The following is an 18,810-nucleotide window of genomic DNA, read 5'->3' on the forward strand; positions in this document are numbered from 1 at the left end:
ACAAACAACTGAGGAACCCAATAAGTCCACATGATATATTGTTTATAAACAAGTTAAACAGCAGGGTCCCAAGAACAGAAGCCTGGGGCATGCCACTGGTGGATAGTCATGGGCAGAACAGTTACAAAGGATATAGTGAAATTATTCAAAGAGCACTTTATCAGCATATATCATACTGGTGTACATGATGCGGTGCAATATATAAAGGGAGGCAACTATTAGGAGAATTTGGAAGTGAAAGAATCAGAGATCTATGATAAAATTAGATGTAAACAAGGGTGCACACTATTTCCATTCTTATTCATTATCTATATGAATTGCATTATGAAAAAAAAGGGGCATTAAACCTGCTTGCTTGATTTCATTGCTCATTTCACTGCTACTGGTGAAATCCTATTTATTCTATTTACTCACTTAAACCTTGATGTGCAGTTATGCATCGCTTGTCAGATACTGATCTATGAATTTCCATACACTTTTGGTGCAAGTCTCCAGGATTCTCTAACTAAATAATAACAGCTGTAACAAATTTGTCATGAAAATCAGCAATAAAAAGACCAAAAGTATGAATATAGGCAGAAACAGATGATGATGATGTAAAGCTAAGGAGAATTATAAGAAGCACCTGATGTTTATTCCCTTCAGGAAAATTTGAACAGACTTTTGGTATGGACAAAGTAGTGGGGGTTATACTTTTAATAATAATAAATGCAAGGTATTGTATTTTGGAGTGCAGAAATATAAGGTTTGTGTACTATATTGATGGTGCTGTACTGCAGGAAGTGGATGAGGTTCAAAATTTAGGAGTGATGGTTGAGAGTAGACTGAAGTTTAGAGCACATACTGAAGGTGTTGCAAAGACTGCATATCATAGTGCCACTATGATAAGAAGTACACTGACATATAGTGAGATAAGGATGTAGTTGTGCCACTGAAAAGCACTGGATTATTGTGCTCAGATTTGGTCACCTGGATTTCATTGTGATGTAGAAGCACTGAAGAAGATCCAGAGACAAGTAACTAAAGCAATAATCAGGACTCTGGAATGTTGGCTATGGAGACAGAGAGAGAGAGGTTGAAGGAATGTGGATTGCAGAGTTTGGTGAATAGGAGGAAAAGAGGTGATATGATAGAGATGGTTAAGTTAGTAAGGAAGATTTTATCAGACTAATCCAGAGGAGATTATAAAAAAAAAAAAGAGGAAAGAACAAGAGGTCATTCCTGAAAGTTATGTAAAAGTGTAGTGAAGAGGGATATGAGGAGTAAATTTTTTACATGGAGAATTGTGGGTGAATAAAGCACATTACCTGAATATGTTGTTAATGCAGCATATATATATATATATAAGCATTACAAACATCACAAGCAAGCAAATACAAACATGTAGAATGAGCTACCATTACTGTTGTAAGGCTTCAGTGAATGTGTTAAAGGAAAGATACATTAGGCATTTATGTATGAGTGACTAACAGCGGTCCCTCACTTAATGAGTCTGAGGTTTCTAAAATATAGATTTCCTTATAGTTATCTGCAGTTTGAAACTCACCTGAGAAATTATTTGTTGATCAAACTGAGTTTGTGGCTGCTGTGTAACCAACTGCTGCAATGAAATTGTGCTTGGTGCTGAAGTAAACGTAGGCCACACACTTGTGGAGCGATCCACTATTTCTGCAATAAAAAAAAAGAAAAGAAAATGGAGACAACATAATAATTTATTGCATCATTATCATCACCATCAATAAATTAATTAAGATATAAAATTGTTTCTAAGTGCAAGTATCTATTCAAAAGTAAACAGACATAACTTAAAATGTTTTACTATGATAAGAAATTAGTTATTGAGAAATAGTTTGTTATGCAGAAACTGCATTAGGATTTAACTCTGCATATTGCATATAATTCATCTCACTTTAATAGCATGCAGTTAATTGGTTAACACAAAAGATGGAATCTGTTTGCAGATTTTTTTTTTTTCTTTTTTGGCACACGGCAACTTAGCCTGTGATGTTATGATGTGCCGTGAACAATGGCTAAAAAGTAACAAAAAACATGGTACATATAATACTGAAGTGCAAGCTTCTAATTAATGAAATTTACTTTTTGCCCATTTTGACATGGAGACTAACAAAAAGTGACATGAATAAAATACAAGCAATAGAAATGAAAGTTTTAAGGACAACATTGGCAAAAACAAGGAAAAATAGAATAAGAAATGTGGACATTAGGAATAGTTTAGGACTTAAAAATATTGAAGAAATACTTATGAACTCTCACTTGAAGTGGTTTAGACATCTTATGAGAATGAATTGAGAAAGGGCACCAACAAGAATGTACAAAATGAAATTTGAAGGAAAGAGACCAAGAGGAAGACTGCAGGAGAGACCAAATAAGAGAAGATCTAGAAAAGAGCTATTTGAACTGATATAGTATTCGTGAAGGAAGAATTTGGGAAGATAAAAAGAAATGGAGAGATTTGATTCACCTGACCTAATAGTTTTTGTTGGAACAGTTGTTGCTAAAGAAGAAGATGAAGAAGGTATACATACAAGAAAAATCTAATGTAGCAAATCATTAAAATTAATAAATAAAAAACAATAAACAATTTCTCTTCAAAACTAATGTATATAAATGTATATATAATTATAAAGGCTAGCTTTTTTGTAGAAATTTAAAAGCACACTGTATATTGAAGGAATCAATGGGAATGTTAGACCATTCTTCCTGCACGCATGTAACGAAGTCCTGGAATGTTGTGGGTTGATGTCCCTTGACCTCACTGATGCTCAAGTTCAAAATTCATCCCACAGATGTTCAATACTTTTGAGATCAAGGCTCTGTGTTCCTCGTAAACTGAAGTTTGAGGAAAAACAGGACCACACCATCCCAACACCACCTCCAAATTTCATAGTTGGGATTATGCACTTTGGTAAGAGACATTCACTGGGCATCCACCACACTTACACCTGTCCATCTGCTTGGTGGAGGGTGTAGTGCATTCATTACTCAATAACATGGCTTTTCAAGCTCTCATATCACACTGTATCACTGAAGACAACACTGCATGTTGGTTTGGGTAATGTGTGACTTGCATATTGCAGTCCCACCATGGAAACCCATGTAGTGAGCCTTGGTGCTGAATCTTTTTGTGCATTCATGTCAGTGCCAGCAACTTTGCATTCAATGTGGCAGTCAACAAATGGCAATTTTTACATATTATCCTTCGTAGCACCCTATGGTACATTCAGTGAGTGTGGTGAGTCATCCACTGCCGATGGTATTTGCAGTTGACTCCCTGTGCTTCCCTCTCAGTATGGTATTACTGATTGCTGACCTGGGATGGTCTAATTTGTCAACAATTTGCTGAACAGATAGGCCTGAAACATGGCATCCTACCACAATGCCTCTTTCAAACTCTGTCAGTTGTCTTCTCGCAGCCATTTCACCTGGACACAGTTGCACTGACTTGGGAGCATCATATTCTTCCAATTTATACTGGCTACAAACATGTGACTCATTAGATGGCATGATGCACCTTGCCCATGGGGGGGGGGTTTGTCCATTGACTTCTTTCCAAGAAGAGTATGTGTGCATACCTGCATGAGCATGTAGAGCCCAGATAGATTTTTAAAAGAATTAAAATAATGAGTGCAGTCATTATTTTAGGAAATGCAGAAGAGCGGTGAATGTTGATCTAAGAGCGCACTAGATATTGTGGCTATACTAGACTTATAAATGCCAGAAGAGAGCTTCTTGAATATGAATAAATAATACACCTTTGGTAGTATCATAAATTTTATGTAATTTAATGTAAGCTCTATTGCACACAGCTCAGCAGTATAGTAGGTACATTCTTGGGTGAGCAACTGTACATCCATTCTATTCTAGGAGTGAAGAGAGGTAAGTAGAATATTTGCCCTTCATTTTCTGGATTCTGTCTCAGACAGAAGTAGACTTTCTAAAACAGAAAACTGTCTCAGAAAACTCTAATGGGAGAGCAAATTTCTAGTCAGATTACTGAAGGTATGATTACATGGTACTTTACCAGAAGTCATTTGACACATCAGTCCCTTCACAGTTTGATTAATGAATGTTTATTCATTTGATAGTTGAAATAACTGAGAGACCATAAACTCAATAACTGATAAAGAACTCACAATCACCTCTGGTAACCCATTCCAGCCACTCATCATCCTTTAAGCAAAAAAAAAATATATCCTCACACAACCCTGTTAACTACACTCTTATATTTCTAAAGACTATACAATGTATTTAAAAATATCTTGAAAGTTTATTTTCCACTTGGTTAGAGTATAATAAATTTAGTTTAATCCTTTATCCAAGTGTGAGCAAACAAAGTTTGCGCCTGAAAGTATCTTCAGGACTGGGTTAAGGTGGTACACACCAGGGCAACTCGTTGCAAAGGTGGAGCAAGCTACCAACACTCCTATCCTAGTATCTCCTATAATGCAAAACACATCTCCTTGCGGATATGTCTATTGTTATGCATTAAGGGAAGGGCCACTACCCAGACCGGTTTCGACCTTTATTGAGGTCTCTTCAGTGGGAGCCAGGCCCAAGTCGAGATATCAGGCAGAAGCATTTGCAGGTCATCTCCACCTATAGGAATTGCCAATTGGTGTGCCACCCTTTTTTTAATAAATTACTCTGGATTTAGAGAAAGATGTTGAAAGTTTATTTTCCACTTGGTTAGAGTATAATAAATTTAGTTTAATCCTTTATCCAAGTGTGAGCAAACAAAGTTTGCGCCTGAAAGTATCTTCAGGACTGGGTTAAGGTGGTACACACCAGGGCAACTCGTTGCAAAGGTGGAGCAAGCTACCAACACTCCTATCCTAGTATCTCCTATAATGCAAAACACATCTCCTTGCGGATATGTCTATTGTTATGCATTAAGGGAAGGGCCACTACCCAGACCGGTTTCGACCTTTATTGAGGTCTCTTCAGTGGGAGCCAGGCCCAAGTCGAGATATCAGGCAGAAGCATTTGCAGGTCATCTCCACCTATAGGAATTGCCAATTGGTGTGCCACCCTTTTTTTAATAAATTACTCTGGATTTAGAGAAAGATGTTGAAAGTTTATTTTCCACTTGGTTAGAGTATAATAAATTTAGTTTAATCCTTTATCCAAGTGTGAGCAAACAAAGTTTGCGCCTGAAAGTATCTTCAGGACTGGGTTAAGGTGGTACACACCAGGGCAACTCGTTGCAAAGGTGGAGCAAGCTACCAACACTCCTATCCTAGTATCTCCTATAATGCAAAACACATCTCCTTGCGGATATGTCTATTGTTATGCATTAAGGGAAGGGCCACTACCCAGACCGGTTTCGACCTTTATTGAGGTCTCTTCAGTGGGAGCCAGGCCCAAGTCGAGATATCAGGCAGAAGCATTTGCAGGTCATCTCCACCTATAGGAATTGCCAATTGGTGTGCCACCCTTTTTTTAATAAATTACTCTGGATTTAGAGCCTGATATCTCGACTTGGGCCTGGCTCCCACTGAAGAGACCTCAATAAAGGTCGAAACCGGTCTGGGTAGTGGCCCTTCCCTTAATGCATAACAATAGACATATCCGCAAGGAGATGTGTTTTGCATTATAGGAGATACTAGGATAGGAGTGTTGGTAGCTTGCTCCACCTTTGCAACGAGTTGCCCTGGTGTGTACCACCTTAACCCAGTCCTGAAGATACTTTCAGGCGCAAACTTTGTTTGCTCACACTTGGATAAAGGATTAAACTAAATTTATTATACTCTAACCAAGTGGAAAATAAACTTTCAACATCTTTCTCTAAATCCAGAGTAATTTATTAAAAAAAAGGGTGGCACACCAATTGGCAATTCCTATAGGTGGAGATGACCTGCAAATGCTTCTGCCTGATATCTCGACTTGGGCCTGGCTCCCACTGAAGAGACCTCAATAAAGGTCGAAACCGGTCTGGGTAGTGGCCCTTCCCTTAATGCATAACAATAGACATATCCGCAAGGAGATGTGTTTTGCATTATAGGAGATACTAGGATAGGAGTGTTGGTATCTTGCTCCACCTTTGCAACGAGTTGCCCTGGTGTGTACCACCTTAACCCAGTCCTGAAGATACTTTCAGGCGCAAACTTTGTTTGCTCACACTTGGATAAAGGATTAAACTAAATTTATTATACTCTAACCAAGTGGAAAATAAACTTTCAACATCTTTCTCTAAATCCAGAGTAATTTATTAAAAAAAGGGTGGCACACCAATTGGCAATTCCTATAGGTGGAGATGACCTGCAAATGCTTCTGCCTGATATCTCGACTTGGGCCTGGCTCCCACTGAAGAGACCTCAATAAAAGTCGAAACCGGTCTGGGTAGTGGCCCTTCCCTTAATGCATAACAATAGACATATCCGCAAGGAGATGTGTTTTGCATTATAGGAGATACTAGGATAGGAGTGTTGGTAGCTTGCTCCACCTTTGCAACGAGTTGCCCTGGTGTGTACCACCTTAACCCAGTCCTGAAGATACTTTCAGGCGCAAACTTTGTTTGCTCACACTTGGATAAAGGATTAAACTAAATTTATTATACTCTAACCAAGTGGAAAATAAACTTTCAACATCTTTCTCTAAATCCAGAGTAATTTATTAAAAAAAGGGTGGCACACCAATTGGCAATTCCTATAGGTGGAGATGACCTGCAAATGCTTCTGCCTGATATCTCGACTTGGGCCTGGCTCCCACTGAAGAGACCTCAATAAAGGTCGAAACCGGTCTGGGTAGTGGCCCTTCCCTTAATGCATAACAATAGACATATCTGCAAGGAGATGTGTTTTGCATTATAGGAGATACTAGGATAGGAGTGTTGGTAGCTTGCTCCACCTTTGCAACGAGTTGCCCTGGTGTGTACCACCTTAACCCAGTCCTGAAGATACTTTCAGGCGCAAACTTTGTTTGCTCACACTTGGATAAAGGATTAAACTAAATTTATTAAAAATATCTATTGTGTCAATCCTATAAAATCCCTTTAATGATTTATCTATTTCTATCATATCCCATCTTTTTCACCTAACAACTAGCTTTTGTAACCCACAGATTTTTAACCTGTTCCCATGAAGAATGTTGCTGATTCCAAAAACAGTTATCTCTGACTTATAATGACTTTTGTGTGGCACTTCTTTTATTTTTGTTTACATTGTATCCTATGTAAAGGGAGATAAAGGAAATGGTCTACTAGTCCAACTTGCCATAATGATGGTGTTGAATATATTTTTTATGTTCTCCTAGGCAGATGTCAATGGTTCTTCTTGTTTAGAGAGACTATTTTTGGAATTAGCAGCAGCTTTAAACACATTCCCCAAACCTCAACAAGTATGTTGTTGTTATGTTCCATCCAATTATTTTCAACTCTTGGTGATCTTGTGAACAAAGGATCAAAAAGTATACATAAGGAGGACAGGAATGAAGAAGGCAGCTCATTTGAGACTATCTGGTTGAAGATAGAGGCCAACAGGGCGAAATATATAGTTGGTTACTTCCATAGGCCAAGGTAGACGGCATGCAGTGGCAAATTAAGACAATGAGTACAGGTCGAGTAATTATTATGGGAACTGCAGCTATTGGGATAGAGCTTGGAAGGAGGAATAGTCACAGGAAGGGAAAGAAATGGAATTTATACAGCTGTTAAGAGATAATTATAGGATGAACAATCATTAAACAGGAGTTGCAGAAAAGAAAAAGTTGTAGAGGGAATATAAAGAAAAAAATGATTGGCAAGTTCATGAGCAGTACAAGCAAAGATAAGTAGGGTGATCTATATGGTAAGGAAGATAGCTGATGAGGCTAAAAGAAATCCTAAAAAAAGTTCTTTCATTACATGTTGAGTAAAAGGAAAAATGACTATGGAAAGATGATGATGATGATGCTAATAAGTGCTGATGGTAGGGAGGTAACAGAAGCATAACAAACAGATGAGTTAGTGAGTGATCATTTTGCAAGGATGTACTATTCAGGTTGTGATATTGTAGTGTCAGATGTGATACTGACTGATGAGGGAATAGAGATAGATGAAATGGAAGTGATTGCAATATTTCAGAACCTTAACGTGAACATGCCCATGAGACTGGATGGACATATCAGTCCATGTATTACAAGAATGTGCAATGGGATTGGCACCTCCTCTGACCAAGCTATTTAATTTGAACCTCAGTTCCGAGAAGGTGCCAATGGAGTTGAAAGAGAGCAAAATAGTTCAACTGCATAAAGGATGCTCAGAGGTAGCAAATTGGTGGCAAATTATAGGTAATCATTAATTTATCAGAGAAGTTAGCAAAAAGTGGAATTCAGAAGTGGATGGGCAAGAATATGATACTTTATAACGGCAACATGATTTTGTGAAGGATAGGTCATGCCTTAGTAATATTTTTATAATCAAATGACAATTGATATGGATAAATGAAATGGCTACATAGTGATACTGCTGGACTTTGCAAAGGCATTCAACTGGATACCATGTGGAACTCTATTAAATAAACTGGAGCAAAAAGGGGATGAATATGAAGTGGTAATTTGGATAAGAGTGTGGCTGATAGATAGACATCAAAAAGTAGTTTTTGGGGAAATTGATTCCAGGAGGCAGAGGTGACTATTGGTATGGGCTCTATATTTAGGCTACTGCTGTTTAATTTATATATTAATGATTATAAGAAATGATTTAAGAGGAAACATTCAGTTGTTTGCTGATGGTGCAAAGCTGGGAAAAGCAATAGTCAATGAAGATGATGTAGTAATCATCTGCAGATGACTTAAGCAAACTGGCAGTAATGGCAAAGATAAATGGCTGGCAGTTTAACATTGTATAAGGTTATATACTTCGGATGAAGAGATCATAAACTGTGCACCATCTGAATGTGCACTTTACTGATACTATACTGCTGGAACTAAACTGCAGGAAATTGGTAGGTCAGAGATTTCAGTGTTATTGTGGAAAGGGAACTGAAGATTAAAGGACATGCTGCAAAACAGCCCATCAGATTACATGGCTGTTGAAGAACACAGTGACAAGCAGAGATAAGGATGTTATTATTTCCCTATATAAGAACTTTAATAGTGCTACAATGGACTTTTGCATGCATATCTGGTAGCCTAGATCTCATGGGAATGTCATGAAGAATGTCTAGAAGTGAGTGATCAAGATTGTGGCAGACCTAGAATGTTCCTGCTTAGAACAGAATGAAGGTCTATGGGTTACAAAAGCTAGATGGTATACAGAAAAGAGGGAATATGACAGAAACATATAAGTTACTAATTGGGTTTTATAGGACTGACAGAGAAAACGTTTTCAATACATTGCAGGAAGGAAAAGAACATGGAATATTTTCTGGAAGAAGGAAGGACAAGATTTTTTTTTTTTCTTGATGTGCAAATGCTTTATAAACGAGTCCCAGGGGAATCCTAGGAATAAAAATTAATACAGGCCTCCCAAAATGAGTTTTTTTATTTCAGGAAGATGCCTGAGAAAATAATAATAATAATAATAATTACAGTGCAGCATTGCAATAGGCTCACAATCTTTATTCTTTTGTTCTTTTTAATCTCTTTCAAAAACTTATAAGTTCTCTCTCATGCCACATTTATCTCCTTTTAAGTTATTTGTCCTAACCAATACAATTGTCTCATACTTATTTTACCTACTTGTGAAATAAGTATGAGTTTACCTACCAATACAATTGTCTCATACTTATTTTACCTACTTGTAGATAGTCTTTGTCACATTGCAAAGCAATTGCTAGATAATAAACTCTTTTATTATTGGATCAATTAACATATCTCTGACTGATTATTCATTTTCTTCTTTCTCATTTCTTCTTGCTATTCACTTTACACTTTTACAATCACACCAACAAACATCACCTCAGTCATACCTTACTCTTCTTTTTCCTTTCACTTTCATATTGCTATTCTTATCCCTTTTGTTTCCCTATCCACTTCATACAAACATTGCTGTCTACCAATATTCACCCTTGTTCATATTACTACTTACATTCAGCATTTAACATACTTCTCTCTTTCATCATTCTCTCTCTCTCTCTCTCTCTCTCTTTCCAAAGACCTACTGATATGTGGAAATAAATTAATTTTTCAGGCATTATACTGTACAAAATACTTCATGATAAAGGCGATCAATGCATGATTTGTCACCATTTCTCACTCAGCTAAAACTACTAATAGTAATCAAAAATATATAGCTAAAATTCAATTCAAGCAATTGATTAAACTACAAGAAGAGACCAGTCAAATTTGAAATTTAAATAATCATTAAGTACTTATCTTTTCTAGAAATAATGATGATAATTAATACTTAAGGAATTGACAGCGTACACTAGAAATATAAATTAAATCAACTTTAATATATACTTTCCGATATTTCGGCAATGTCACATTGCCATCTTCATGGGAACTTAAGATAAAGACACGTGCACGCAAGTACTTCATAACAGCAAATGAGAAATGAAGCGAGGAAGCTACCGTTTTCCTAAGTCCTGGTGGTGCCCCCCCCCGATGGGCTATATTAGGTGTTCTTGGCCTTTGGGCTGAAGTTCTTCTGATGTATGTTTCCCAAATTTGGGGCAGTCTCATGCATCCAAAAGATTACTCTAAATCCATCACCATTCCCTACATCTGAGGCACCTCGGAAAAAATCAACAAAATCCTAAAAAAACATGACTTGACCACTTGTAACAGACCATATAGAAAATTGGCATCCCTTATCTACTCAACTAAAGAACAACCACTTTCCCTAAACCTACCTGGTGTATACCAGGTCCCTTGCAGCTGTAAATTGTCCTACTTTGGCCAAACAGGCAGGACAGAAAATATCACAATCTCAGAACACAAGGACTACATCTGATTTCACCAGTACAGCCACTCTGGGCTTGCAGACCATGCTCTGGATACTTGCCACAGAATAAGGTGGAAGAAAGCCACAGTAATACCCCACAGCAAGTTGAAATATGAATGACTATTCATGGAATCAGCCTCAGCTGTTAGGAACATGCCAAACCTCAACAAATTTGGATGCATGAGACTGCCCCAAATTTGGGAAACATACATCAGAAGAACTTCAGCCCAAAGGCCAAGAACACCTAATATAGCCCGCCAGGGGCACCACAAGGACTTTAGGAAAACTGTAGCTTCCTCGCTTCATTTCTCATTTGCTGTTATGTAGTACTTGCATGCACGTGTCTTTATCTTAAGTTCTCATGAAGATGGCAACGTGACGTTGCCGAAATATCGGAAAGTATATATTAAAGTTGATTTAATTTTTATTTCTAGTGTACGCTGTCAATTCCTTAAGTATTAATTATCATGTTCAACCAGCGTATAAGCCTTTCTGCAATAATTAGAAATAATGATGTTCAACACAACTATAGAATGCCACAACAGTGGCTGATGAAAATGAATACAACACCTATATTATTGAGTTATGTGTGAAAGAACTTTTTCTGATGATAACACGAACTTGAATTGTGATTAAATAACAGTTGTACTTAATAATTAAAATTGATTTTAATTATTATGGGAAAAAATGCAGTTACCAATATTTGGTGCGGGAATAAGAAAAAGATGACCTGTGATGGAATCTCTTGCTAACTGATATCCTCCTGGAGGCAAAGTGATGGATGGAGGATCAATTGGCCCAACTGGTACTGTAGGAACTGTGGCACTAGTAGCAGTTGGAGAAGCATAAGTTCCTTGACTTAACCACACAGCAGGTGTTACAAGTGGTCCATGAGCTACCCAGGAGGGAGGTAGAGTAGCCCTAGAAACTGTTTCACATTCCCACTGTCGAGATGTAGTAGTGGCACCTGAAATTATACAATAATTTTGTTTTTTCTAATATTAAAGAAAATCATATCAAAATTTAATATATTTATACAATAACTTATTCACTACAGAACATTAACATAATTTCAGCAATTATAATTTGTTGAATGTAATATGAAAGCTATAATTTGTTGAATGTTCAAAATCAACACAAAAGTTCTATCAGATTCTGAAGTTAGCATGTTAGGATTAATAATCTGGATTCTCTAAAATGCTGAAATATAAACTAAACTAAACAGAAATAGGTGCTAAATGGTCAAGAAAAGTCTTTGCTCTAGGAAATACCTTTGGAATATGCTACTTGAGATTTTTTTTTAGAGCTACTCAAAAATCTCTTAAACCTTCCTGAGGCAATTTACTATTATTATTATTATTATTATTATTATTATTATTATTATTATTATTATTATTATTCAGGACCTCCATAGGACCATCTTAGATAACACAAGGTCTATCAAACCACTCCTTGAACTCATTCACCATTTGTGGTCTCACTACCCTATCAGGTAATGCATTCCATGGTGAACCATCCTCCATGCAAAAAAGCCACTCCTTACCTTCTTGCTCACCACTTCCATTCAAAACTTCTAGAATGACTCCCTTTCCTCTTGTTCTACCATACAAAAGAGCACACCACACAGTGTCAACCTTGCAACTATCTCTCAACAGTTTAAATGTCTCAATCATGTCATCTCTCCTCCTTCTATTCACCAAACTTTGCAGTCCACAAGCCTTCAGCCTATCCTCATTGCTAACATTATATAGTCCTGGTATAATTTTTGTTATCTGCCTCTGTAACCTCTCCAAAGTTAATTTATCTTTTTCAAATCCAAGTGACCAAATCTGAGCACAATAATCCAGGTGTGGCCTGATCAGGGCTTTATACAATAAATTAACCATGCTTCTATTCTCTGCTGGTCAGCATCCTTCTCAGTATTGCAGCAATCCTCTGGGTTACCTTTACCAATCATCATCCCAAGATCCTTTGTCTTCTCCTTTCATTTGCCCAGCTTATTTAAATCCTCCCAAAGCACTACCACATTGGTACTATTACTAATAATCCTTCACAACTTCATCATCTGCAAACAACTGAATTCCACTGACAATGTCATTTATATACAGGTTAATGAATACAGATCCCAGTACTAAGCCCAGTGGAATTCTACTTGTAATAACCTTCTGCTTCCTTGATACTGCTCCTTCATACAGAACTCTCTGATATTTATTGGATAGCCAATCCCAATCCAATTCACTAACCTGATATCTAAACTCATGTACTGTAACTTAAATATTAACTTATCATGTGGCATCCCATCAAATGCCTTTGTAAAATCCAAAAAAATGGCAGTATATACCTTTCTCTCATAAGCTTCTCTTGTTACTTTATTATAAAAGGCAATCAGATTACTAAAACAAGAGCATCCCTTTGCAAATCCATGCTGACAGAAACTGTTACTAGCATATACTATCTCTCATTAATTATGATTATCTTAAGCTGTGGGACTGGATGGTATTTCGCCACGAGTTTTGAGAGAATGTGCTAGGGAATTGACAGTACCTTTAACGTGGCTTTTCAATGAAAGTCTGGCTTTGGCAAAGGTGCCCAGGGAATGGAAGGAAGGTAAGATAGTGCCATTGCATAAGGGTGGTAACAGACTGGAAGTGTCTAATTATAGGCCAGTCTGTGTGTCATCAGTAGTTGTTAAGATCTTGGAGAAAGTAGTGAGGGACCATGTACAGCATTGGGCAGATGAGGGTAATGTTATCTGTGAGAATCAACATGGATTTGTGAAAGGATGCTCTTGTTTTAGCAATATGCTAGCCTTTTATAATAAAGTTACAAGAACATTAGATGAGGGAAAGGCATATACTGCAATTTTCTTAGACTTGGCGAAGGCATTTGACAGGGTGCCACATGATAAGCTGATATTTAACTTGCAGCACATGGGTCTGGATGTCAGATTGGTCAACTGGATTCAGGATTGGCTGTCTGATAGGTATCAGAGAGTTGTGTATGGTGGAGCAGTTTCCAGGAGGCAGAGGGTTACAAGTGGGGTCCCACAGGGCTCAGTACTAGGACCTATATTGTTTAACCTTTATATCAATGACATAGCCAGTGGATTGCAGGGGAATATTCAGTTGTTTGCAGATGATGCGAAGCTGGGAAGGATTATTAGTAATAGTGCAGATGTGGTAGCCCTGCAAGAGGATTTAAATAAGCTAGATAGATGGGCAAATGAATGGGGGTGTCAGTTTAATGCAGCAAAATGTAAGGTCTTGAGGTTTGGGAAACATCGATGGGATGCTGCATACTCTATGGGAGGAGTTATACTGGAGGAAGTAGGGGAGACAAGAGATCTGGGGTTGATGATTGATAGAAACCTGAAGTTTAGGGGACATATTGCAAAGGTAGCGAAGGTAACACAGAGGATTGCTGCTATTATGAGAAGGACACTGACCTGCAGAGATAAGAGGGTTATCATTCCATTGTATAAGTCTCTGATCAGACCACACTTGGACTATTGTTCTCAGATTTGGTCCCCAGGATTTGAAGGGGATAAATTAACTGTGGAAAGGATACAAAGACGGATGACAAAGATGGTTTCAGGACTGTACAAGGATAGTTATGAGGATCGGCTGAGAGAATGTGGACTGCAGAGTTTGGTGGATAGAAGAAGGAGAGGTGATATGATTGAGACTTTTAAACTGTTGAGAGGTGGTTACAGGGTTGACACTGGGGAGTTCTTTCGCTTGGTTGATCAGTGGGAAGGAGTGATGACAAGAGGCCATCCCTGGAAGTTACGAAAGGAAGCAGTGAGCAAGAGGGTGAGGAGTGGTTTCTTTGTGTGGAGGGTGGTTGAGCCGTGGAATGCATTGCCTGATGGAGTGGTGGGAGCGAGAACGGTCAGTGAGTTTAAAGAGTGGTATGATAGACTTTGTGTTTCTCAGGGGGGGACCTCCCCTCAGTGAGTCTTGACAGACTTTATGTCTTAGGAAGGACCTCCCTCGATGAGTCTTTTGACTCCTTGGAGGCCTGAATAATAATAATAATAATAATAATAATATCTTTCACTAATTATTATTATTAGTTTTCATACCTCAACAAATTCCATGTGAAAGATCACAATTAAAAAATAAATATTTCCATTATGGTATCCTAAGGCTTGACAATGATAACAACAATAAAGTCATTATTGCCATGAATGCAATTAGTTAGAACAAAGAAACCTCTCTGAGGTGATTATGGTTATGATTGTCATTGCATCTTAAAATATCCCATGTGCCAGATCATAATAATAAATAAATATTCCCATTATGGAATCCTGGAGACTTGACAGCAGTAATAATAATAATAACAGTAATAATGGTAATAACATTTCCATGAACACAATTAGAAGAAACACAAAAAACACAGAAAGTTGAAAATTACATTAAGCACTTGTTATTATTCTGTACTGTTAGCCTAGTGGCTATGCGCTTCACAACCACATAGGGAAGGGGTGTCCTATGTTCGATTCCCGTCGACAATGTGAGGAGCTTAAGGATCTTCCTCAGCCATAGCCAAGTTAACCAGTCGTGGGCATGGGCAGCAGGGTTTTTCCCCTCAGTTTATCTGGTGTTTTTCATCCCGCAAGCAGGCAGACCGGCCTCATGAACACACATGAATTACAGTCACGAATATTGTCCTTAGGGGATGCAGCAGAGGAGTGGTGAACTGGCTGCATTAATACGTCAGTAACCCCTCATTAGGAGGGGACTCAACCCATCCTAGGATGGACGACAAGGATAAGATAGGAGGATTTGTTATTATTTCAGTTGCAATGAAATAGTATTCAATAGTATTGAAGTACATGTTAGGTGCATTTAATTAAAAAAATAAAAGGACGGTTGTAATGTTTGACACAAACTATCCACACAATATCTATCGTACCTCTCTTTGAATCCATTAACAGAAAATTAACTTACAACTGACTCTGGCAACCCATTCCACTCATTCACCACTCTCCAAACAAAAATCTAGTCCTCATACCCTACTAATCACACTCTTACCCAATTTCCAGGGATGATCTTTTGTCCTGCTTCCTCTAGTCAACTGCTGAAATATATCCTCTGTATTAATCCTAAAAATCCTTTAAGCAACTCAAATGTTTCTATAACATCCCCTCTTTTTCACCTATCAACTAACTTTTGCAATCTAGAATTCCTCAATCTATTCTCATAGGATCATTCTATAGACCACTTACTATCTTGGTTACTCTGCTCTGGATCCTCTTCGTGACTTCCTCATCACCAAGAAACCCATATGACCAGACCTGAGCACAGTAATCGAGATGCGGCCATACCAAAGCTTCATAAAGAGGAATGATAACTCCCTTATCTCTGCTTGTTAGTGTGTTCTTCGACAACCAAGTAATCCTGTGAGCTACTGGCTACCATAGCAGCCTTCTAAACTTCAACTCTTTATCTACTACTATCCTCAAATCCCAGAGCTCATCAATTTCTTGGAATACAGTTTCCTTAATGTGGTACACTTTTCCACATTAAACTGACATCCATTATGTTTTGCTAATCCTGTTGGCTATTTAATTCACCTCAAGCTCTCTATATCACCTTGATCAACTATTACTTTAACCAAATTATTAAGTCACCTGCTTTCTCCTAAATTCTGCTCCTCCATATACTAAGTTTTTATAATAGATGACAGCTGAATTAGATAAAGGGAATGACTTCATGATAATATACTTCTGGATTTTGCAGAGGCATTTGACAGGATACCACATGAGACTCTGTTATGCAAGCTGGAACAAATGAGGATGGATTTGAAACTGGCGATATGAATACAAGGGTGGATGATGGACAGATACTAACAAGTAGTATATGTCCATCATCCACCCTTGTATTCATATCGCCAGTTTCAAATCCATCCTCATTTGTTCCAGCTTGCATAACAGAGTCTCATGTGGTATCCTGTCAAATGCCTCTGCAAAATCCAGAAGTATATCATCATGAAGTCATTCCCTTTATCTAATTCAGCTGTCATCTATTATAAAAACAGATACTAACAAGTAGTATATGTCCATCATCCACCCTTGTATTCATATCGCCAGTTTCAAATCCATCCTCATTTGTTCCAGCTTGCATAACAGAGTCTCATGTGGTATCCTGTCAAATGCCTCTGCAAAATCCAGAAGTATATCATCATGAAGTCATTCCCTTTATCTAATTCAGCTGTCATCTATTATAAAAACAGATACTAACAAGTAGTATATGTCCATCATCCACCCTTGTATTCATATCGCCAGTTTCAAATCCATCCTCATTTGTTCCAGCTTGCATAACAGAGTCTCATGTGGTATCCTGTCAAATGCCTCTGCAAAATCCAGAAGTATATCATCATGAAGTCATTCCCTTTATCTAATTCAGCTGTCATCTATTATAAAAACTTAGTAAATTACTAAGGCATGGCCAACCTTTCACAAAGGTTGCCCCCTCATAGAGCATTATAGTCTTATCCACACACTCCTGAATTCTCCTTTTGGCTACCTTTTCCAGTATTTTTACAACTGACTGGTCTATAATATATTACTACAGACTTAGATCCTCCTTTATGCAAAGAATTATTTTGCCCTTCTTCTACTCCCTTGGGACTTTGCCATAGCTGATACTTAAAACTAAACAGCCTGGTCAAAGGCATTGCCAATTCCTGTGCATATTCTCATAAAACACAAGCTGATATCCCATCTAATCCCAGAACTGTATTTGCATTGAGATTCACAATATCCTAAGTACCTCCAATACATTAACATTTGTTCTCACATCATTCCCTGTCATCTTTGACAAAGAAATACTCTTGCAAAGTGGTCATCCAGTAACTCAACTATTTCATTTGCCTCTGTCATCTCTACCATCAGCACTCATTAAAGTTATTCTTCCATAGTCATTATTCTTTCTATTTGAAACACAATGAAAGAACTCTTGGGGATTTCCTTTGGCCAGCATGGCTAATTTCTTTTCATAATCTCATTTTGCCTCCCTTACCATGCTGGTCCCCTTTCTTGCAAATACAAATCAAAAAAAAGAGAGTATTAACAGAGAGATTTCTAAATGAATAACTGTTATATAACTGAGAAAAATGAAACTGAATTTACTGAGATGTTGAGAGACAACTTCCTCAAGCAGCATGTGAAAGAAGGAACTCGAGGTCAAAGAGTGTTAGATTTGATTATGGTGTCAGAGGGTGTTTCAGTTAATGACATAACTATTCTACATCCAGTTGGTGATGTACTCACTTGGGAAGTGACTAAGTATATGCTGAACTACAGAATAGGAAATTATGACCGAGGAGTATACTGAGTTCAGCAAAATGGTGTCAGTTGCTGGATAGGAAGAATATCTACAGTGCATGGAAAGCATTTAAATTATGCCATATCAGAATGTGTCCCAAATGTGTCAAATGGATGTGTAATCTTATTAAGCAAGAGATTCGTAAGAAATATATGATGTGGAAAGACTACTGTGTCAATAAGAATGATGTCCGTTATTAAAATTATAAGCAGCAGGCTGGAATAGTCACAACTGTTGTACAGAAAGCTAAGTCTGAGTATGTAAAGAAACTGGCTCTGCAAGCTAAAGAAAGAATTCTATCAATAGGTTGCAAGTAATAGAAAGAATGAATATGAAAGAATAAATTTTCTGAATGCAGATGGGGTGAAGGTGACAGATGCTGAAGAGGTAGTTCAACTAATGAGTGCCAATTTTGCTAAAAGTTATCACCCTAGTGGCAGCGAATTCAAAGTTATCAACTTTAAATTTGCTGCTACCTCTTCACTGAATGAGGAAACTTAGGTGTATGGACAGGAGGTATTAGAGCTATTGCACAAATTGCATAACAATTCAGCAATAGGGACTGATGGGATATCAGCAGAGGTGCTAAACGAG

General features: G+C 37.7%; 1 protein-coding gene across 2 annotated transcripts in view; it reads right to left on the bottom strand.

The window, feature by feature from the left end:
- The window catches only part of LOC150108985 (uncharacterized), a 275,662-nt gene that overhangs the window by 229,433 nt on the left and 27,419 nt on the right, over positions 1-18,810 (bottom strand). For both annotated transcript variants that reach the window (XM_090411204.1, XM_090411197.1), the window contains exons 5-6: positions 11,583-11,852; positions 1,547-1,668 (exon numbers count right to left, since the gene is read on the bottom strand). In XM_090411204.1, coding sequence (XP_090267330.1) covers positions 1,547-1,668; positions 11,583-11,852 — 392 coding nt within the window. The remainder of the gene's footprint in view (positions 1-1,546; positions 1,669-11,582; positions 11,853-18,810) is intronic.

The sequence above is a fragment of the Typopeltis vanoorti genome, chromosome 2 (assembly GCF_054136105.1).
Source record: "Typopeltis vanoorti isolate ZY-2024b chromosome 2, IOZ_Tvanoo_1.0, whole genome shotgun sequence".
Classification (NCBI taxonomy): Eukaryota; Metazoa; Arthropoda; class Arachnida; order Uropygi; family Thelyphonidae; genus Typopeltis; species Typopeltis vanoorti.